At 40.1% G+C, this 16910-nt stretch overlaps 5 protein-coding genes and 1 long non-coding RNA gene across 10 annotated transcripts; 3 read left to right on the top strand and 3 right to left on the bottom strand.

Annotated features, from left to right (window-relative positions):
* Nucleotides 1-568: 568 nt before the first annotated feature.
* Nucleotides 569-2764, bottom strand: Pisd (phosphatidylserine decarboxylase). Its single transcript, XM_018008925.2, has 2 exons — nt 2623-2764; nt 569-2532 (listed from the first exon to the last, which is right to left on the bottom strand). The coding sequence occupies exon 2, from the start codon at nt 2193-2195 to the stop codon at nt 894-896; it is 1302 nt and encodes a 433-aa protein (XP_017864414.1). The 5' UTR covers nt 2196-2532; nt 2623-2764; the 3' UTR covers nt 569-893.
* Nucleotides 2667-4531, top strand: Atg6 (Beclin-1-like Atg6). The gene is made up of 4 exons (XM_089462955.1): nt 2667-2806; nt 2918-3172; nt 3244-4291; nt 4350-4531. The coding sequence occupies exons 2-4, from the start codon at nt 3058-3060 to the stop codon at nt 4453-4455; spliced, it is 1269 nt and encodes a 422-aa protein (XP_089319081.1). The 5' UTR covers nt 2667-2806; nt 2918-3057; the 3' UTR covers nt 4456-4531.
* Nucleotides 4471-5952, bottom strand: LOC108614735 (splicing regulator SDE2). The gene is made up of 3 exons (XM_018008981.2): nt 5823-5952; nt 5229-5391; nt 4471-5168 (listed from the first exon to the last, which is right to left on the bottom strand). The coding sequence occupies exons 2-3, from the start codon at nt 5325-5327 to the stop codon at nt 4521-4523; spliced, it is 747 nt and encodes a 248-aa protein (XP_017864470.1). The 5' UTR covers nt 5328-5391; nt 5823-5952; the 3' UTR covers nt 4471-4520.
* Rox8 (TIA1 cytotoxic granule associated RNA binding protein Rox8) lies at nt 5596-10769 on the top strand. Of its 2 annotated transcripts, none has more exons than XM_018008907.2 (5): nt 5596-5705; nt 7250-8418; nt 8477-9421; nt 9495-9588; nt 9676-10769. In XM_018008907.2, exons 2-5 carry the CDS (start codon nt 8191-8193, stop codon nt 9837-9839), a joined length of 1431 nt encoding a protein of 476 aa, XP_017864396.1. In that variant the 5' UTR covers nt 5596-5705; nt 7250-8190; the 3' UTR covers nt 9840-10769. The 2 variants fall into 2 exon arrangements, with proteins under 2 accessions (XP_017864396.1, XP_017864404.1); XM_018008915.2 differs by having other exon boundaries at nt 9498-9588.
* A 624-nt stretch (nt 10770-11393) lies between these two features.
* Nucleotides 11394-16407, top strand: kuk (kugelkern). Of its 3 annotated transcripts, none has more exons than XM_018019340.2 (2): nt 11394-11552; nt 14023-16407. In XM_018019340.2, exon 2 carries the CDS (start codon nt 14065-14067, stop codon nt 15829-15831), a length of 1767 nt encoding a protein of 588 aa, XP_017874829.1. In that variant the 5' UTR covers nt 11394-11552; nt 14023-14064; the 3' UTR covers nt 15832-16407. The 3 variants fall into 3 exon arrangements, with proteins under 3 accessions (XP_017874829.1, XP_089319078.1, XP_089319079.1); XM_089462952.1 differs by lacking the exon at nt 11394-11552 and adding an exon at nt 13504-13700; XM_089462953.1 differs by lacking the exon at nt 11394-11552 and adding an exon at nt 13783-13949.
* On the bottom strand, nt 11440-13434 carry LOC149270240 (uncharacterized). Of its 2 annotated transcripts, none has more exons than XR_016268696.1 (3): nt 13366-13434; nt 12307-12398; nt 11440-11716 (listed from the first exon to the last, which is right to left on the bottom strand). It is a non-coding gene; the product is annotated as an uncharacterized LOC149270240 (long non-coding RNA). The 2 variants fall into 2 exon arrangements; XR_016268697.1 differs by having other exon boundaries at nt 13150-13386.
* Nucleotides 16408-16910: the final 503 nt, after the last annotated feature.

Below are 16910 nucleotides of genomic sequence, written 5' to 3' on the forward strand. Positions count from 1 at the left end.
CTTTCACACGAACTGATAGACGAAAATTTTCAGTTTCCTTTTAAGTTAAGATATGGTGGAAAAGTTTTAGATATTTATAAAGGAAGTATGTAATGCGTAAATTAATTTTGTTTAGGGTTTATTTTGAAAACAGAGCTGATAAGCAATGAACAAAGATTAATGAAATTGTAAATTGAATTGGGCGTAAACATAATTATGTATGAAGAAATCATGCATACAAACATACATATGTATGTGAATAAATCGTCGACCGTTATCATTACTGTTTACATGGAGGTGGAACAATTAAAGGTTAAAGGCGTCTAATCAGAACTGAAAGAAGCATAGCTTCCGATTAGAATTGTTTTTCCCATGGACCGCCAACACACAGAACTGATAACAATTTGCCTGTATGTGGATGGGGATGTGGATGTCTACTGTTAGGGGCTCGGACGGGTCACGTACGTCATTAACTGACGCGTGCCAGAAGAGTCGAGTTTGGGTTGGACTAATCCAAATGTCGCATTTTGTGGTAAACAACTTGTTTCACTAGCACTCTCAAATTTTGTTTGTTGTGTGACAAATAATATTAATGTTTTAATGCAAACTTTATTAGAAAACATCGTTATACATACAGGTATGGGCTCTTAAAACTAATGAAATTGCAAATACAACTAACTAGCTATGAATATGGCGTAAAAAAGCGCAGCTATATAAATCATCAGTAACTAAATACAAATAGGTACATAATGCTTGATCTTAATGCTTACATAAAAATTTAGAACATTGTTCATAATAAAATTCAACGATTAACTGTCTTACTATGTGCTATTAGGACGTGTCTAGTAACATAGACTACTTAGGCATACAGACACATTATACAATTATGGTCTCTTTAGGATATTTGTGATAAATCATTTGCGATCTGCAATGTGTCCAATGGATTGACCTACTTTTATCTGTTGACCAGCCACAATATCGAACTTGAAGGTCTTGGGCGCTTCGAAGAGGAGCACAATGGTACTGCCCATGTTGAACTGTCCGATGAGGTCGCCCTTCGAGAACTTTTGGCCTGGCTGATCGGGCTTTTTCGCGTCTAAATGGAGTTCGTCGTATTCGTATGTGCTTGGTGGATGAGCACCCACATTGAAGCCCGTCCAGCGATTGGTTTTTAGGTCAGAATCCATATAAATCTCCACAGAGCCCACATTGGTGGCACCCACGGCTGTGTAACTAAAGAAGCCGTGCTTCCATTTGCCCATATATAGGACACGTTCATTCAGACAGAATAGACCAGGCAGCCAGTTGGCCACCTTAGGACTGACAGATAAGAGCTCGCCTGAGAAATGACGTCGCACTGTCGGTTCCCAGGCAGCCGGTGAATGAAAGCGATGATAATCTCCCGGGGCCAAGTAGATAACACATTGATACAGTTCCGTTGAGCCGTCGCGCTTCTTTTTTAAGGCCTGAGCATAGCTGATTGGCTCGTTCGATTGTTCGACCGTCTGCAGTGGTCCCAAGAAATCTTCGATGCTGTAGTTGACGCCCTTCACCTGCTCGATTAGTGAGTCTGCAGCGCTGCCAAAGTGCAGAACCTTTCCGTCAGCCGGAGAGACCAGCGGTGACTTATCATCGATGATGCGCGCGCCTTCTTTGAGTGGGCGTGTAAAAAACTCAGCCAGACTGGCGTAGTGATTGAAATCGGGATACAAAGCCTCGTCAATGTTTACATTAAACATGTTTGAGTACCAACCGTATATATAGGGGCGCAGAGTATGGGGCATGTAGCATGAGGCCAGCCAGCCCCAGCAGCGACTGATAATGCGCAATGGGAGTGAGCAGTAGATCCGCGACTGGAACTCCGAAGCGGTGCGCTGGGTACCCTTACGTTCGCATCGAAATTTGTGCAACTGCCATTCGATGGCACCGAAGACACACAAGCCCATGGGTGCCCAGCGCAATAGGAATCCTGTCCACCGTGCGAGCGCATTTCGGCGTAATTGTAGTTGCGTCTGTTGTTTGGCTTGTTGTGGCTTCGGCTTGGCAATTATCGACTCATTGGAGGCGGCATTTGCGGGCAATTGTCGAAAGTGCCGGAGCACAGGCCAGTTTCCGTTATGCAGCACTTGCTTTGGCTGCTGCTGCTCCTGTATGGCCTTTCTAATGTTTCCCGCCTTTAGCAGAAAACGACCGCGCGGCACAAAATATGAAACCATTGCTCAAGAGTCGTGCGTCTTTTCTCGTTCTTTCCGCAGCACTAACGCCTCCGCAGTCGTTACTGATTACGTATTACGTATTATCTGTCGTGCGCTACTCTCGCTTTGCTAAATGAAAATGGCCCGATTTGAGAGCAGTGTATAAATGCTTCTCTTATGTGAAATTGAATATATCGCAGTAACTATTAGTATAATTAATTGCCTGAATCTGGAAACATGTGCATATGTCTGCAGCAGCTAGAGTTTATGTCAGAAAATTCTATTCTGATCAGTTTTTAATGAGCAAGATGCGAGGGCAAAAAAAATACTTCCGTTATGTAGCACTGCCTGGCGACAACTGAAAGATGGAAACAAACGGTTTGTGCGTTGAAGATTGATATTGTGTGTGAGGGCGCCATAATGACTACGTCGCATGTGCTTTTCTCACCAAAACAAAACTCTCTTCGTGAGCGACGGCGACTGCGACTACGACTGCGACTGCGAATGTGACTTATTCAGTTGCTTATCAATTGCTTTTGACTTCGTGTTATTTGTAACAGCAACAATCGCTATTCAAGGTTCTTGGCGCGCGCCTTTGCTTCATTGGACCAATGTTTCTGGGTTACAAACAGGTTTATTTTTGTTTTTTATTTCAAGCTTTGTGCTCATTTGTTTTGGTCTGTTATGAGTTGACAATTTTCTTTTTTTTTTTTTTTGCTATCGTATATGTTACTGCGCCGCAGCTCTGTGTGCAAGAGTGGCAACTCTACAATCAGCACATCGAACAGCTGATTGACTATTTGTATTTTGCGTTTTCATGCAAAAAAAAAAAAGGAATTAAATTGTATGCATTGATTAAAGGGTATTAAGCAAAGGCAGAACCATGACTGACGCGGAAAAGCAGCCGGTCTCGTTCGCCTGCCAGCGGTGCCTGCAGCCCATAGTACTGGACGAGAATCTGGAGAAAATAAGCGTACATGCTATGGCTGAACTTTCACGTAAGACAATAATACAATAACTTGAATTAATTTTTAATTTATGTTGCTTAAATGTGCCGATCTGATTTTAGTACCTATCTATGGTGGCAATGTGAACACTATCGATCCACAAGATGCCCATAGCTTTGACCACTTTGTGCCGCCATTCAGGCTAACAGACTCTATCAATGGTACGGGTTTTACCATGGTATCTGATGGACGTGACAATAAGAAATTGAGCTCTGCATTCAAGCTTAAAGCAGAGCTGTTTGATTGCTTGTCCTCGAACTCGGAGATCGATCATCCGCTATGTGAAGAGTGTGCCGATTCAATGTTGGAGATCATGGATCGAGAGCTCCGAATTGCTGAAGAAGAATGGCATGTATACAAAACTTACCTCAACGAACTAGAACAGCAGCAAGAAGTTCCGAATGTGGATGCCCTTGATAAGGAATTACAGCAATTGAAGGAAAGTGAACAAGAGCTACTAAAGGAGCTGGCAAACCTAAAGGCCGAGGAGAAGATCTTGAATGAAGCCATTGAGCAAGAGGAATTGGTAAAGGAAAAGTTGCATGAACAGGAGGAAAGCTACTGGCGTGAATACACAAAGCATCGTCGGGAATTGATGCTCACGGAAGACGACAAGCGCAGCCTGGAGTGCCAGATAGCCTACTCCAAGCAGCAACTGGATAAACTACGGGACACGAACATTTTTAACATAACATTTCATATCTGGCATGCTGGTCATTTTGGTACAATCAACAATTTTCGACTGGGACGCCTGCCATCGGTCTCCGTGGATTGGTCAGAGATAAATGCAGCCTGGGGGCAGACGGTGTTGTTGCTGTCAGCTCTGGCGCGTAAAATTGGCCTGACCTTTGAACGCTATCGCGTCGTTCCATTTGGCAATCATTCGTATGTGGAGGTACTAGGCGACAATCGGGAGTTGCCTCTGTATGGCAGCGGAGGCTTTAAGTTTTTTTGGGATACCAAATTTGATGCTGCAATGGTGGCGTTTCTCGACTGTTTGACACAGTTCCAGCAGGAGGTGGAGAAGCGCGACACCGACTTTCTGCTGCCATACAAAATGGAAAAGGGGAAAATAATTGATTCTTCCACAGGCAATTCTTACTCCATCAAGTGAGCAAACCATATCCATTTACAGTTGACAAAATTATTTATATATTAAAATTTACAGAATCCAATTCAACTCAGAGGAACAATGGACAAAAGCTTTAAAGTTCATGCTAACGAATCTAAAGTGGGGTCTGGCTTGGGTTTCTTCCCAGTTCGTCTCGCAATGAAATTGTCGATTGTCATTATTTTAATTATGTATAATATTTAGTGCTTAATATTACAAATAAACTCTTTAACATTTAATTGACTTTTTTGTATCAGCTTCAATTTCACTGTCGTCGGTGTCTGAATCGCTGCCAGATAAATTGTCATCAATCCAAAGTGCGGCCTTTTTCTTTTTAATCGCCTTTGCAGTGGTAACTGAGTCGCCCTTTCGTTTAGTACCAATTGCACTAGTATTGGACGAACTTGGGACAGCTTTGGTTGCATCAGTGTCGCCTCCATTGGCTGTCTTGGCCTCCTCGGTCTGTTTGAGTCCCTCCTCGAATGCATCATTCACCTTTTCGGTCAACTTAGCTCTGGCTTCCTCATACTGATCGTCTTTAAACTCGTGCTTGGGCACTGCTAAAAGTTTCTCAATTTTTCGTTTCTTACGCTCCTCAGCTTCACGTTCACGTTCGCCTTTCTTTTCCAGCCATGCCCGGACACGTTTCTCTTCGTTAATATCGCGCAAGCGACGTCCACTCAAATCTCGACATGCCTCACGATTTGTAGTCTTCTCGATTTGCGCGCCAATCGCTCGCAGCATAGATCCGAAGCCTCCCTTTCCACCAACCTGACGGAGGATGCAATGAATGGTACCAATTTCATGTTGAAATCTTATGTTTTCATATAAACGTTTGCCATTGCATGTCAGATAATATTCCTCGGGCTGCAAATGCTATGAAAACTTCTGTTATTATTTGCTCAAATGCATCAATGATAGATAGTATTTACTTACTGTCGCTTCCTCAATGAGACCATTTAAATCTTTAATATTAATGTCATTTGTATTAACAGAAATTAACTGTTTACTGTTTACAAAAATATTAATCACCATTTTATAGGTTTTCTCTTCGACTGTTGTACTTCTTGGCTATTCTGCTTTGTGCTGCTACATCGGCCTTTTGAGCGTGCGTTAGAAAGAGAAAGCGGTGATGCATGAGTTTATCAATCTGCACAGAGTTGCCACACGATAAATAGTTAATTAAAATTGTTTAAAATTGGTTGAAACTTATTTGATTTATATTGTAAAGCAGGTGTGATTGTACAAAAAGTACTAAATAAAATTTTTTTTAGTTGCGTCTTCTGTTCATATTGTTTTTCAGGTTTTGATTGGCTTGCCGCCATTGAAACATAGCAATCGAACTGAGTTGGCAGCACAGACAGTCGCACACAAAGTGCTCATTTAATTAGTTCGCATTTTGGACGACGAAAGGTAAAAATTTGGCGACGCGTTCATAGAACTTTTTAACCAATATATCAAATCGAATGAAAATCAAATTTAATAAAAACCGGTAGCGGCTGATATAAGTTGACAAATGATATATGTTACCAAAGGTTTTGTGAAGTGAAAAGCGGTAAATTTACAAGCGCAGCCACGTCACTGAGTGCAATAAAATAGTGAATTTTAGAAATGAAATCAGAAATTTTGAGCTGAAAGTGATGCCAGCTACGAACAATGGGCAGTGTACACCGATGGCAGCAGCGGTGGTAGTTGTGTTAATGATAATTCTAGCTTTCTGCATCGGTTTCGGGTAGGAGGGGTAAAACAGCAAATCGAACAACGCTTAGCATAAAAGATGGCAGCAGCAAAGTGAACAAGATATGTATATACATGCATATACATACATGCGCTTGTATATTATACATACATGCATATGCATATATATATATATATATGTATAAATAATATATAACTAGATAACCATCGCGAAAATCCGAATTCGCGTTGCCTGACCGGAAAAAAAAGACGAAATGAAATGGAATAAAAAATCATACAGACTTTATATTGCAATAGGTTGCAACTTCATTTATTCAAAAGCAAAATAAGTGTCAATTCATGTGAGAAGCAACACAAAACGCAAACAAAAAGACAATCGCGACGCCTTTTAGCTTTCCGTTCGATTCGCTGCCTTTCATTTTATTTTGACTATGACTTTGAGAACTACTTCGTTTCTTGATCATGCAATCAAATTTAAATTACAATTAAAATGGCGTGGAAATTAATTTCTTCTGCATTAAAAGCGTTTTCAAATAATATAATATAAGAAATAGTACAAATGCAACCGTGTGCGTTTCTTTTTTTTTTTGTTGGCCGGTTTCGGTTTTGGCAAATTTTTCTTTCCTCCCATTTTCTCTTCCATTGTGTATTTTGTTATGGACGGTCATTCATCTCCTAGTTGATTTTGGTTCATTCTTTCTCCCTCTTTTTCTATGCGCGCGCGTGTGTGTGTGTAAGTGATTTTGTTAATGCTCAATAATTATTTTAGCTAACAAAAAAAATGTTTAAATGACCGAGAAAGTTGTATTTATTTTATTAATTTAATTCTACGTAATTCGCTAAATGCACTTGATTCCAAAAAATGTTGTATTAGATGTTAATATGAATAACTGAGCCAGTTGCGACCGTCGCTTCACACTACTTTTGTGAGAGTGTTGCGTGCGGGTGTGTGCGTGTGTGTGTATATGCGTCTGTGTGTGTCTGCAATGCTTTTGCGTTACCCGCTGCCTTTGTTTCATGTTCGCACTCGCGCTCATACAACATTATCCATATCAAATGCTCGCCTAATTCCCCATAGCAATAAGTCGATCATGTGTTGCTTGGTTCTATTGTGGATTGTGGACATTAAATCACAAAAAAAAATAAAATAAAAAAACTCCCCGGCTACAATATACAATATGAAATTCACAATTCTCTCATTCTTACCTACTGCTAATATAAACTGTTTTAACTTTATTTTATTTTTGCTTTTGTTACAGTGATTCCAGTCTTCAACTTCGAATCCAACCAATAATCGGGCGAACTTTCACTGAAGGCAGCGTTTATATAATACATACATACATACACACGTTTTTGTACCAGAAATGAGCAGAAAGTTAGTGTTGATATAAAATTCTATTTAAATCTATCAACCACAGTACTGACAGAATATATACATTTTTTCTATGACTATTTGTATAGAGCAATACTAATTAAAATTTGAATAGAAATTTAAATTTAGCTTCAGTTAGTGTACAACTCTCAAAGAGTATGTTCCACCAGACAACAAGAACGACAACAACTGGAGTCAAACAAGCTAAAGCAAGCAAGCAAGCACATCGATATATTCCAAATCACTCCATTAGCGCATAGTTAGAATATATATTAAAGAAATTTACTGACAACAACAACAGCAGAAACAACAACAGCGAAAGCAATAAACGACGAACCTCAGCATTAAGCAAAAAGATTTACTACTAATATATATCTAGATCTATATACACGGATATATAAATTAACAAAAACAGAATAGTTGTATAGTCCAGAATCGGAAGTATTCAAAATTAATTTCAACAAAAAAAAAAAAAAAAAAAAAAAAGAGTAATAGAAATTAGTTTTCGTTGTTAGTCATTATCTGAAGTTTTAGTTGTTTGAATTGAATAATATATGTATATGTATATACATATATAAATTAATATACATTTTGTATATGATTGTAAACGTGAGTGCATTGAATTTTTATATCAAACTAAAATATTAAAAGTCGCAGGCATTAGCTGTCCTGATAAGTGTTTTTGTATTAATGTGGAGAGTAGCTGTAGAGTAGTTAATACAACATCCATTGGACACTAGCAGCAGGAGCAGCAGCAGTAGAAGCACTTCAATAGATAGAGAGACAGTTAAGTAGATACATCAGTAGCTAGCTAGCATCTGGGTGAAAATGGACGAGTCACAACCGAAAACGTTGTACGTTGGCAACCTGGACAGTTCGGTTTCGGAGGATCTGCTTATTGCACTCTTTGGCAAAATGGGACCAGTTAAAAGCTGTAAAATCATAAGGGAACCAGGCAATGATCCGTATGCCTTCATCGAATATTCCAATTACCAGGCGGCCAGCACTGCACTGACGGCCATGAACAAACGTGTGTTTCTAGACAAAGAGATCAAGGTTCGTATTCATTCTATAATCTATAACGTAAAGATATAAATTTATATGCTACTCATAGGTCAACTGGGCCACTAGTCCGGGCAACACGCCCAAGACAGACATCAGCTCGCACCATCATATATTTGTTGGTGATCTCAGTCCAGAGATTGAGACAGAGACGCTGCGCGAGGCTTTCGCGCCATTTGGCGAGATATCAAACTGTCGCATTGTGCGCGACCCACAGACCATGAAGTCCAAGGGCTATGCCTTCGTATCGTTTGTAAAGAAGGCCGAAGCCGAGAATGCAATTCAGTCAATGAATGGCCAATGGATCGGTTCACGTAATATACGCACGAATTGGTCAACACGCAAATTGCCACCGCCACGGGAATCGTCCAAGTCAGGTGGCCAAGGTGGCGGCATGGGTGGAATGGGTGGCGGCGGCGGCGCTGGTAATGGCATTAAGAACAACCAACGACACACCTTCGAGGAGGTCTACAATCAGTCAAGTCCCACAAACACCACCGTTTACTGTGGCGGCTTCCCGCCAAATGTTATCAGCGATGAGCTGATGCATAAGCACTTCATGCAATTTGGCCCCATACAGGATGTCCGTGTTTTCAAAGACAAGGGATTCGCGTTCATCAAGTTCGTTACAAAAGAGGCGGCGGCACGCGCCATCGAGCATACGCACAACAGCGAGGTGCACGGCAATCATGTCAAGTGTTTCTGGGGCAAGGAAAATGGTGGCGATAACTCGGCCAACAATGTTAACGCAGCCGTTGCGGCGGCTGCCTCTGCCAATGTGGCCGCCGTGGCGGCAGCAAATGCGGCCGCCGCCGCAGGTGCAGCTGGCATGCAAGGCCAAATGATGACACAGCAACAGATTGCCGCAGCCACTGGGACAGCGTTACCCGGCCAAATGATGACGCCCCAACAGATAGCAGCCGCTGCAGCGGCGGCGCAGGCACAGTACCCTTATGCGGCAGCATACCAACAAATGGGCTACTGGTACCCACCGGCGGTAAGTGACAATGGCAATGCAAACAAGAAGTTAGTTACTTAACTTCGCTCCCCCACTTATATATATCTTATAGCAGAGCTACCCGGCCCAGATGCAAACGCAGTACATGCAGCAGGGTTATTATCCTTATGCCTACACTACCAGTGCTCAACAGGCAGGAGCTGTACGTACGTATCGAACCAACAAGAGAATTACATACATATTTCATGTATTATATATATGATTTATAATATGTTGTGCGTTGTCCTTTCCAGCTGCCGGGTACCGTGTGATGCCGCCAAATATGGCATGGGGTGTGCCTGGCGCCACTGTGGTGCCAGGAGTGAGTGCCGCTGCTAGTGCGGCTGCTGCCGCGAACGGTTCGCTTGCCCCACAAATGATGTACAGCGCTGCGATGCCACAATATCAAACCCAATGAGCAGAGACATGACGCCTGCTTCGACGCCGTCTGCAATATTCGGGCAGCCAGCAGCGACCGCATCCACATCAACGTCCGCAAAATTTACAACAACAGGCCAATATCGTGTTCGAGTCTGAAACTATTAGTACTGATGCCAACAACAACAATAACGACACAAGCAGCAGCAACATCACCACAATGACCACAATGACCGGGAATTAAAATCTGTTATCGAGGAGACGCTTGACATTTACCCTAATGTTTCAATTCCTATCGTTTCTACAGCTAAGCTAGCTACACACTGCATTATGCTCAGTTTACGTTCGCATAGTGAGCTGCATTACGTTAAGTTAAAAGCAGAAGCGTTTCGAAAATTAACATTGCAATTTGTGTCATCATTCGCCGTATGTTCTGCAGATGTTTGTGTGTGCGAGCTGGTCGAAGCAAAGCGTTGAACTAAAAGTTGAATCGCGCGCAGCGGCAGCGGCAGCGCTCTGAAGCTCTGGGCGACGGGCGGGTAGCTGTAACAATCTAATCCAATCTAAGTACATGTTAAAATAATTTAATGATTTGTAATTTAAGTCAGATATAGGCGTATACAAGAAAAGGAAACAAAAACAAAACAACAACAAAATGCAAAACAAAAACAAAAAAATAAAGTTTAAACATCTACAATTGAATAAAATAAAAAAAGCAAAAAATCAATCGAAAGTGACAAAGCAAATGTAATTGTTGTGAAAATTTGTAATTCAAAGCGTTGAATATTATGTCAACAGCTAATGATAAGAAATTCAAATTAAAACAACAGGCCGAAAATAAATGCATAAACAAATTTAGTTTTTAAGTGATTGTAAATGCGAAAATATTTCATAATTACAATGTGTGAATTATGTATGTAAAATGTAAAATAAAGAAACAAAAAAATATATAAAACCGGCAAAGAACTAATTTCAAAATTGGCCTGCATATTTTTGAAGCAAATTCAATGGCGAGAATTTCATTCATTTTCAAATTTAAACAGCGGAGTTAACAGTTTTTTGTTGTTGTCAAATAAGCAAATACAAAAGATCGTTCTCCTTATATATGAATGATTTTTAATGGCTTCTTGAGTGACTCGTGTTTGCAAGTTCCTCCTGTAATTGTGACGGCTTTCCTTAGAGCCTTGACTCAAATTTGTTATTCTCGAACTAGGTAAGTGTTTTTTTTTAATTTTTTCATTTCAGCTAAATGAGGGATCTTTAAAATGAGAGCCTAATGATATTACTACGAAAAAGCACTGCCAGTTGAACAATAAAATAATAAACTATGGCTGTGGTAGTTGCTAATTACTAATTTTTATAAAATATCATTACAGAATCGATCTCAAAGGCTAGTATTTAAAATGTATATGTTGAATAAAAAAAAAAACTATAAGTATATTTAGCATCTAAGTTAATAATTTATATAAATTCTAATGTAATTTTTTGTATAGGTATTAAAGATTACACATCAAAAGTATTTAATCATCATAGCAATAAAACAACTGAAGGAAATAAACCAACCCATGACATTTTAGTATTTTAATTGGAAAAATTATTGTTTCTTTTCGTAGTCCGGTCACACTGCTTGTCATCGCGCGTTAGTTTTTTAATTTCTCACTAGCGTCGGCATCACCTTGGCTCCGCGAACATCGTCTACAATTTTAAAGGTTTAATATTTGAGAACTTTTATCTGTGTTACATAAAGCAAAAGGTTTGTTTTATTTTCTTCATATAACTAAATATACGTATCTACATTTATCTGAGTAAAAACAGAAGTGTAGCTGCCATATTTGTGTTTTGTGTTGCGGTAGGATTCGAGTCTGCAATAGACACAATATGCACGGTTGCCGGGCTTGATTTGTTCAGTGAAATTTGCTGAAAATGTGAAATACAAAAACTAGTAATCAAAAATTGCAGCAAATATAATAGTTATTAATATATGTACATATGTATATGTCCCGTGCATATGCACATAACATATATATGTGTGTATGTATGTGTATGTATTATTTTTTATCATTCGCTGCAGCTTCCGCCATTTTTAAAACAAACCCCGTCAATTGAGCCTGTATAGTACAGTGGTGGCAAAACATTAAGCTAACGGCAGTTTATTAAACATATTAGCAGTTTTCAGAAATATCGGACTCAAATTCATAACTTATCTATATACATATAAGAAATATATATTAAAATTATCGTTTGAGTGATTCACCCCGATTTTATGTAAGCTGGAACAGAAAGTGGCTAATATTTGGTCGCGTACTGTAACCCGCCTTTTTAGTTTGTGTGTGTGTATATGCGTGATTGCAGTAGTATGTGTGTCTTTGTTGCAAGTTCGACATTCAATACCCAAGCAGTTAAACTATATAAACATAGCACATATTTTACCACATGCAATGTCCAATGAACGTAAACAAATATATATTCGTTTTCAAAATAAAAATGAAATGTATACTCAAACTTACATTCATACATAGACACCCTATGTTTATGCTCATTTTGATGCATACTTTGCTTTGTACGTTGCTCGTCGTTGAGTTTATTAAACTCGGCTACACTAAACAAAAACAAAAAGAAGAATTACAATGATGGCGCGAGGGCTTGTCGCATAATTTCATACATACATACATATGTATGTATGCACGCATGTACAGATGTGCGCTTGACGTTTCTGTGTATGTGTTTGTGTTTTGATTGTCGTCAGACTTTGCATTTCGCTTGCTGCACTGTATGCCTGTATGTTCGTATATATGTATGTGTGTGCTTTTATTTTTTTTCTGTCTGCCTCTATGTGCATTTATTTTTCGCGTTGTTGCCTTTTGCACTTTCTAAAAGAAAAGTGCAACATACTTTATGTTTATTGCCTTTGCCAAACAACTATCCCTGACTCTTTCTTCCTCTTGTTGCATTAAACTTGTTTGTACTCTTTGCTTATTTTTTCATTGCTTGAGGCATCGCAGAGTTGTGTGCAATACGCATCGTACGGGAAATTTTCTATTAGGTATTTTCTGCATTCTTATTCCTCGTTAGTCTTTTTTTTTTACATGCATTTTTCGCCCTCTTACCGGTTGTTGCGCTTACATATGTATGTATGTCTGTGTTTACAATGCTTGCAGGCTTTTTATGTAGCACTACAGTAGGTACTCGTTAAGTTAAATTTAATATTTATAATAAAAATAAGCTTTGTTTATTTTTATGCAATATTAAAGATAATCATCAACTCCTCTTTAGTTGGTGGTTCTCTACATCGATTGTCGACTGTATGCTTGTCAGCTATTTTTTGGTGTCGCTTTTAACTGCATATTTACCGGAAGCCAATAAAGAATTTGTGTGGGGGTAAGAGTTATTAAAGTGGAACGATGTCTCTTGTTAGGGCACCATCCCAATGATTGTTTCGAATAACAGTTACTCGACTGTAACGATGTAATTATATGTATATATGTTTTGCTAGGATTTTGGCAATCCCTGTATCCTATTTACAATATTGCCACGCACAGATGTTGGCCATAAAATTATTTACATACCTAGCAGATGCCAGCTTGCAGGTAACCCTGCTGCTATTGCCCTTGCTTCAGCTGTCACTTTCGATAAATCCTTGTCTACCTGCATATCGTTTTCTCGCCTACTTAAACGCTTTGCAACTTTTTTTGCTACGCATTCTAAATTGTCAAGTTGAAACTGTCAACACGTTTGCGAAAAAAAAAAAAAAAAAAAAATTACACAAACGCCTAGCGTCTGAAAGCTAATGTGAAAATCTCTATTGAGAAATACGAAGCTGCAACTGTGATTGAAAATTGCAAAGCAAAATACAAATAAAAGAGTAATAAATATTAATAGGAAAACAATTCTCATAACTGTGGTAAGTGGGATATAAGCTAGCGCAAAGCCGGTTCTGGTCAGGAATGTTAAATACCCTTGTTGGGCGCGATGTAGACAACTCTTCGCCTTTTGTACATTTTTAAGCGATGGAGCGTGTTTCGACAGCAATGCGCTTGAATTACCAGGGGAAAGCAAATCCAGGAAGGCATAATTCGAAATCAATTCGAGACTGAATTCCGTCTAGAAAACAAACATCATTGTGTGTTTTGGAACAATTAGTTTTTTAAGAGTATATTTATTTTATTTATTTTTTTGTAGAATACAGTTTACTTATGCATATTTCATTTTCTTTCGTTTTTCAGAATTAATTATCGTGCAACACGAATACACTAAACGACGATCTAATGCTCAGCAAGATGGCACAACCGAATACTGCTGGAGGCGGGGGTGGTGGCGGCGGCCCTGCTGCAACCGGAAGGCGGATGCCGATGTCTTTGACCGGATCAGGCGCTAGTGGCACCACAGTGTCCCGTCTACAGCAGCAAGCAGCCGCTAGCAATGGACGCTCGAAAAGTCCACAGAATAGTAATGCGACCAAGAAATCTGAATCGAATGTCATGTCTGGTCCATTTGTAGCTATCAAGAAGACGAGTGGTATACCGCAGCGATCGAGCAGTAATTCATCTATTGCTTCGACATCATCATCGTCTTCTATGTCGTCCTCTTCCACGAGGAGCGAGAAGAGCCAAAGTAGCACTTCCAAATCCATAAATGGCAGTCAAAAGTCGACACACAACGGCAGCTCAAGCGTTACCTCTGTAAAGGAGCAACAGAAAATCAAGGAGAAAGTGTCTGAGAAAAAGGATTCGGCCCCAGCGGAGGCTAAAGACGAAACAAATGATATCAAAAGCAATGCAAAGCCAATAACAGCAACGCCAGATGCCGGCCCTAAATTTGTTGAAGCTGTTACTGACGCAATGATTGATATGGAAACCGATTGTCTAATCACTGAAGTGTTTAACACTCCGACTGCAGAGCGCAAGTCATCGCGCAGGTTGGCCGGGTCTTCTAGCAGCCTGGATAAGTCTCCCATAAAGCCAAAGGAGAGTCCGTCACCAGTTTCGAAAAAGCAGGCGGAAAAGTCTAAGGACAAATCAGAAGTAGCGGAAAAGGCACAAGAACATTTGGAAGTTGCGGAAAGCGCTAAAGAACAACCCGAAGCAGCGGAAAAAGATAAGGAGCAATCGAAAGAGGCGGAAAAGGCGAAGGAAAAATTGGAAGTGGCAGAAGATGTTGAAATGGAGACGCTCACAGTGGATGCGTCGCCTGTACGGGCTGTGGCTAGTGTACAGCCCACAGCCACTTCTACGCCTGGACGCAATCTCTTTGGTTTTCGTAGCAGCAGCAAACAGTCCACCGAAGTGGAACTGGCCACACAGTCGTCCAGCTCTCCAGCAATTACACCTGCACGTAGCTTTACGCAGATAAGCGGCCGGCGCAGCATTCGCCCAACGGCTTCTCTAACGCCCGGCAAACTGGGCACCTATAGATGCGTCAACACTGACCTGGACACTTCCAACTGCACCAACACGAGCATGAATGCAACCGTGGGCTCCGAGATACCCAATAGCTCTTCGTTCTCATTCTCGTTCTTTGGACGTGGACGCAAACGTGAACGCACGCCGCCGCCTCTATCCGCCAGCCAATCGGCAACCGATGTCGCCCAGGATGTGGATATGTCGCCGCCTAAACGCGCACGGTTCGATCTCTTCAGCCTGAACTTGGCATCACCATTTACCATGCTGCGGTCACGATTCTCGAAAACTACAATTAGCACACCGTCTTCGCGCCAACGCCACGAACAGACACCGCCAGATGACGATGAGGAGGGCAGTGAGGTGCAGAACGTGTCGGGTATTATCAACCAAGAGGAGGAAGAAGAGCAGCTCAACAAATCGGCAGCCAGCAATGAAGTCAGCGTGGCTCAAGAAGCTGGATCGGAAACTCCGAAGAAGAGCGGAAACAGTGTAGAAGAAGAAGAGGATACAATAAAGGATGAGCAGAAGGTGGAAGATCAAGGCGAGGATGCCGTGGCCAATCTGCCCGCTACTGATGAAAGCGTTCCCATTGAACGCGAGGCTTCCAATACTTCGCGCTGCGCAATAATGTAAACGACTCCCATGCAAAATGCTGTAATCAATCGAAATACCTTCCCACGTCACCATTAGTAGCTTTAGGAATTCCCGATAAATGTCATTCAATGTTCTGTTCTGTCTGTTCTGTTTGACCTCTTTGGTAATTTGTACTCTTGCAAAATTACATTGTAAGAGTGTGGATCTAAATTGGGCTAAGCCAAATCCATATCCAAGCACTGGCTACAATTCTCGAGAGTTGTTAGCCATATGCCATGCACATGGATGGCCCATTTATTAATGATTTCTCGCTACATAGCTGTGTCCCTGCCTCCCATGTGGCGTTCAGAACTCAGCTATATACCGACAAATCTTTCATTTTACCAACTAAATCATTTTGAGTACCCCTGAGACATTAGGTACAAAACACATAACATTATAAACAACATAATCATTTATCATACATAGGACATATGTAGCCTATAAGATGTGCAAGTTTTATAAAATTTGTGTACTCAATTCAATATTTTGTCACCACAATTTGTATTAGTGCTGTAATAACACATGTAATAAAATAATCGATTTTTTACAAATATAAATCATTTTACACAATAATCTACTTTGTTCTTTTTGCAATGAAAGGCATTTTGCTGAATTATTTACATATTCATTACTACATAAGTGTGTGTAGTCAATGTAATACTACTTCCTTAGTTATTATAGGTTAGAATGTTTGTATTTAATTTCATTTAAAATCATTTTAATGTTATGTACCAGTATTACATCTGAAGAAAATTTTTTAATTTTTCGGAGCTATCGTATATGCGCGGCATTCCGAAATCAGTTTCATTGCATTGAAACTAATTGAAGCAATCAATAAATAATCGATAAATTTAGGGCTGAAACTGATTGCTTTTTACCGTAGCTCAGACTACCATGGATCGTTTATTTTGTATATTCAATAGTAAATTAAATCTCAATTAAATCGCATTTCAAATTTGAAAGTAATATATCCGTAGCGATTTTCTTAAAGGGATGATCCAGTCTAAATTAACCAGATACACTAGTGTCAGGTATTAAGAATTGCATACCATCCTCAAATTCGAATAGCAACGTGC

Source organism: Drosophila arizonae, chromosome 2 (assembly GCF_054131065.1).
Source record: "Drosophila arizonae isolate 15081-1271.41 chromosome 2, UAZ_ARI_1.0, whole genome shotgun sequence".
Taxonomy (NCBI): domain Eukaryota; kingdom Metazoa; phylum Arthropoda; class Insecta; order Diptera; family Drosophilidae; genus Drosophila; species Drosophila arizonae.

Excerpts from the sequence above, each read along its gene's own strand:
- Rox8 (XM_018008907.2), top strand. The coding sequence starts at position 8,191 with ATGGACGAGTCACAACCGAAAACGTTGTACGTTGGCAACCTGGACAGT. Across the intron at positions 9,422-9,494 it reads GCTACTGGTACCCACCGGCG|CAGAGCTACCCGGCCCAGAT; the intron begins GTAAGTGACAAT and ends TATATCTTATAG. Across the intron at positions 9,589-9,675 it reads TCAACAGGCAGGAGCTGTAC|CTGCCGGGTACCGTGTGATG; the intron begins GTACGTATCGAA and ends TGTCCTTTCCAG.
- kuk (XM_018019340.2), top strand. The coding sequence starts at position 14,065 with ATGCTCAGCAAGATGGCACAACCGAATACTGCTGGAGGCGGGGGTGGT.
- Atg6 (XM_089462955.1), top strand. The coding sequence starts at position 3,058 with ATGACTGACGCGGAAAAGCAGCCGGTCTCGTTCGCCTGCCAGCGGTGC. Across the intron at positions 3,173-3,243 it reads TGCTATGGCTGAACTTTCAC|TACCTATCTATGGTGGCAAT; the intron begins GTAAGACAATAA and ends ATCTGATTTTAG. Across the intron at positions 4,292-4,349 it reads GGCAATTCTTACTCCATCAA|AATCCAATTCAACTCAGAGG; the intron begins GTGAGCAAACCA and ends TAAAATTTACAG.
- LOC108614735 (XM_018008981.2), bottom strand. The coding sequence starts at position 5,327 with ATGGTGATTAATATTTTTGTAAACAGTAAACAGTTAATTTCTGTTAAT. Across the intron at positions 5,169-5,228 it reads GTCTCATTGAGGAAGCGACA|CATTTGCAGCCCGAGGAATA; the intron begins GTAAGTAAATAC and ends AAGTTTTCATAG.
- Pisd (XM_018008925.2), bottom strand. The coding sequence starts at position 2,195 with ATGGTTTCATATTTTGTGCCGCGCGGTCGTTTTCTGCTAAAGGCGGGA.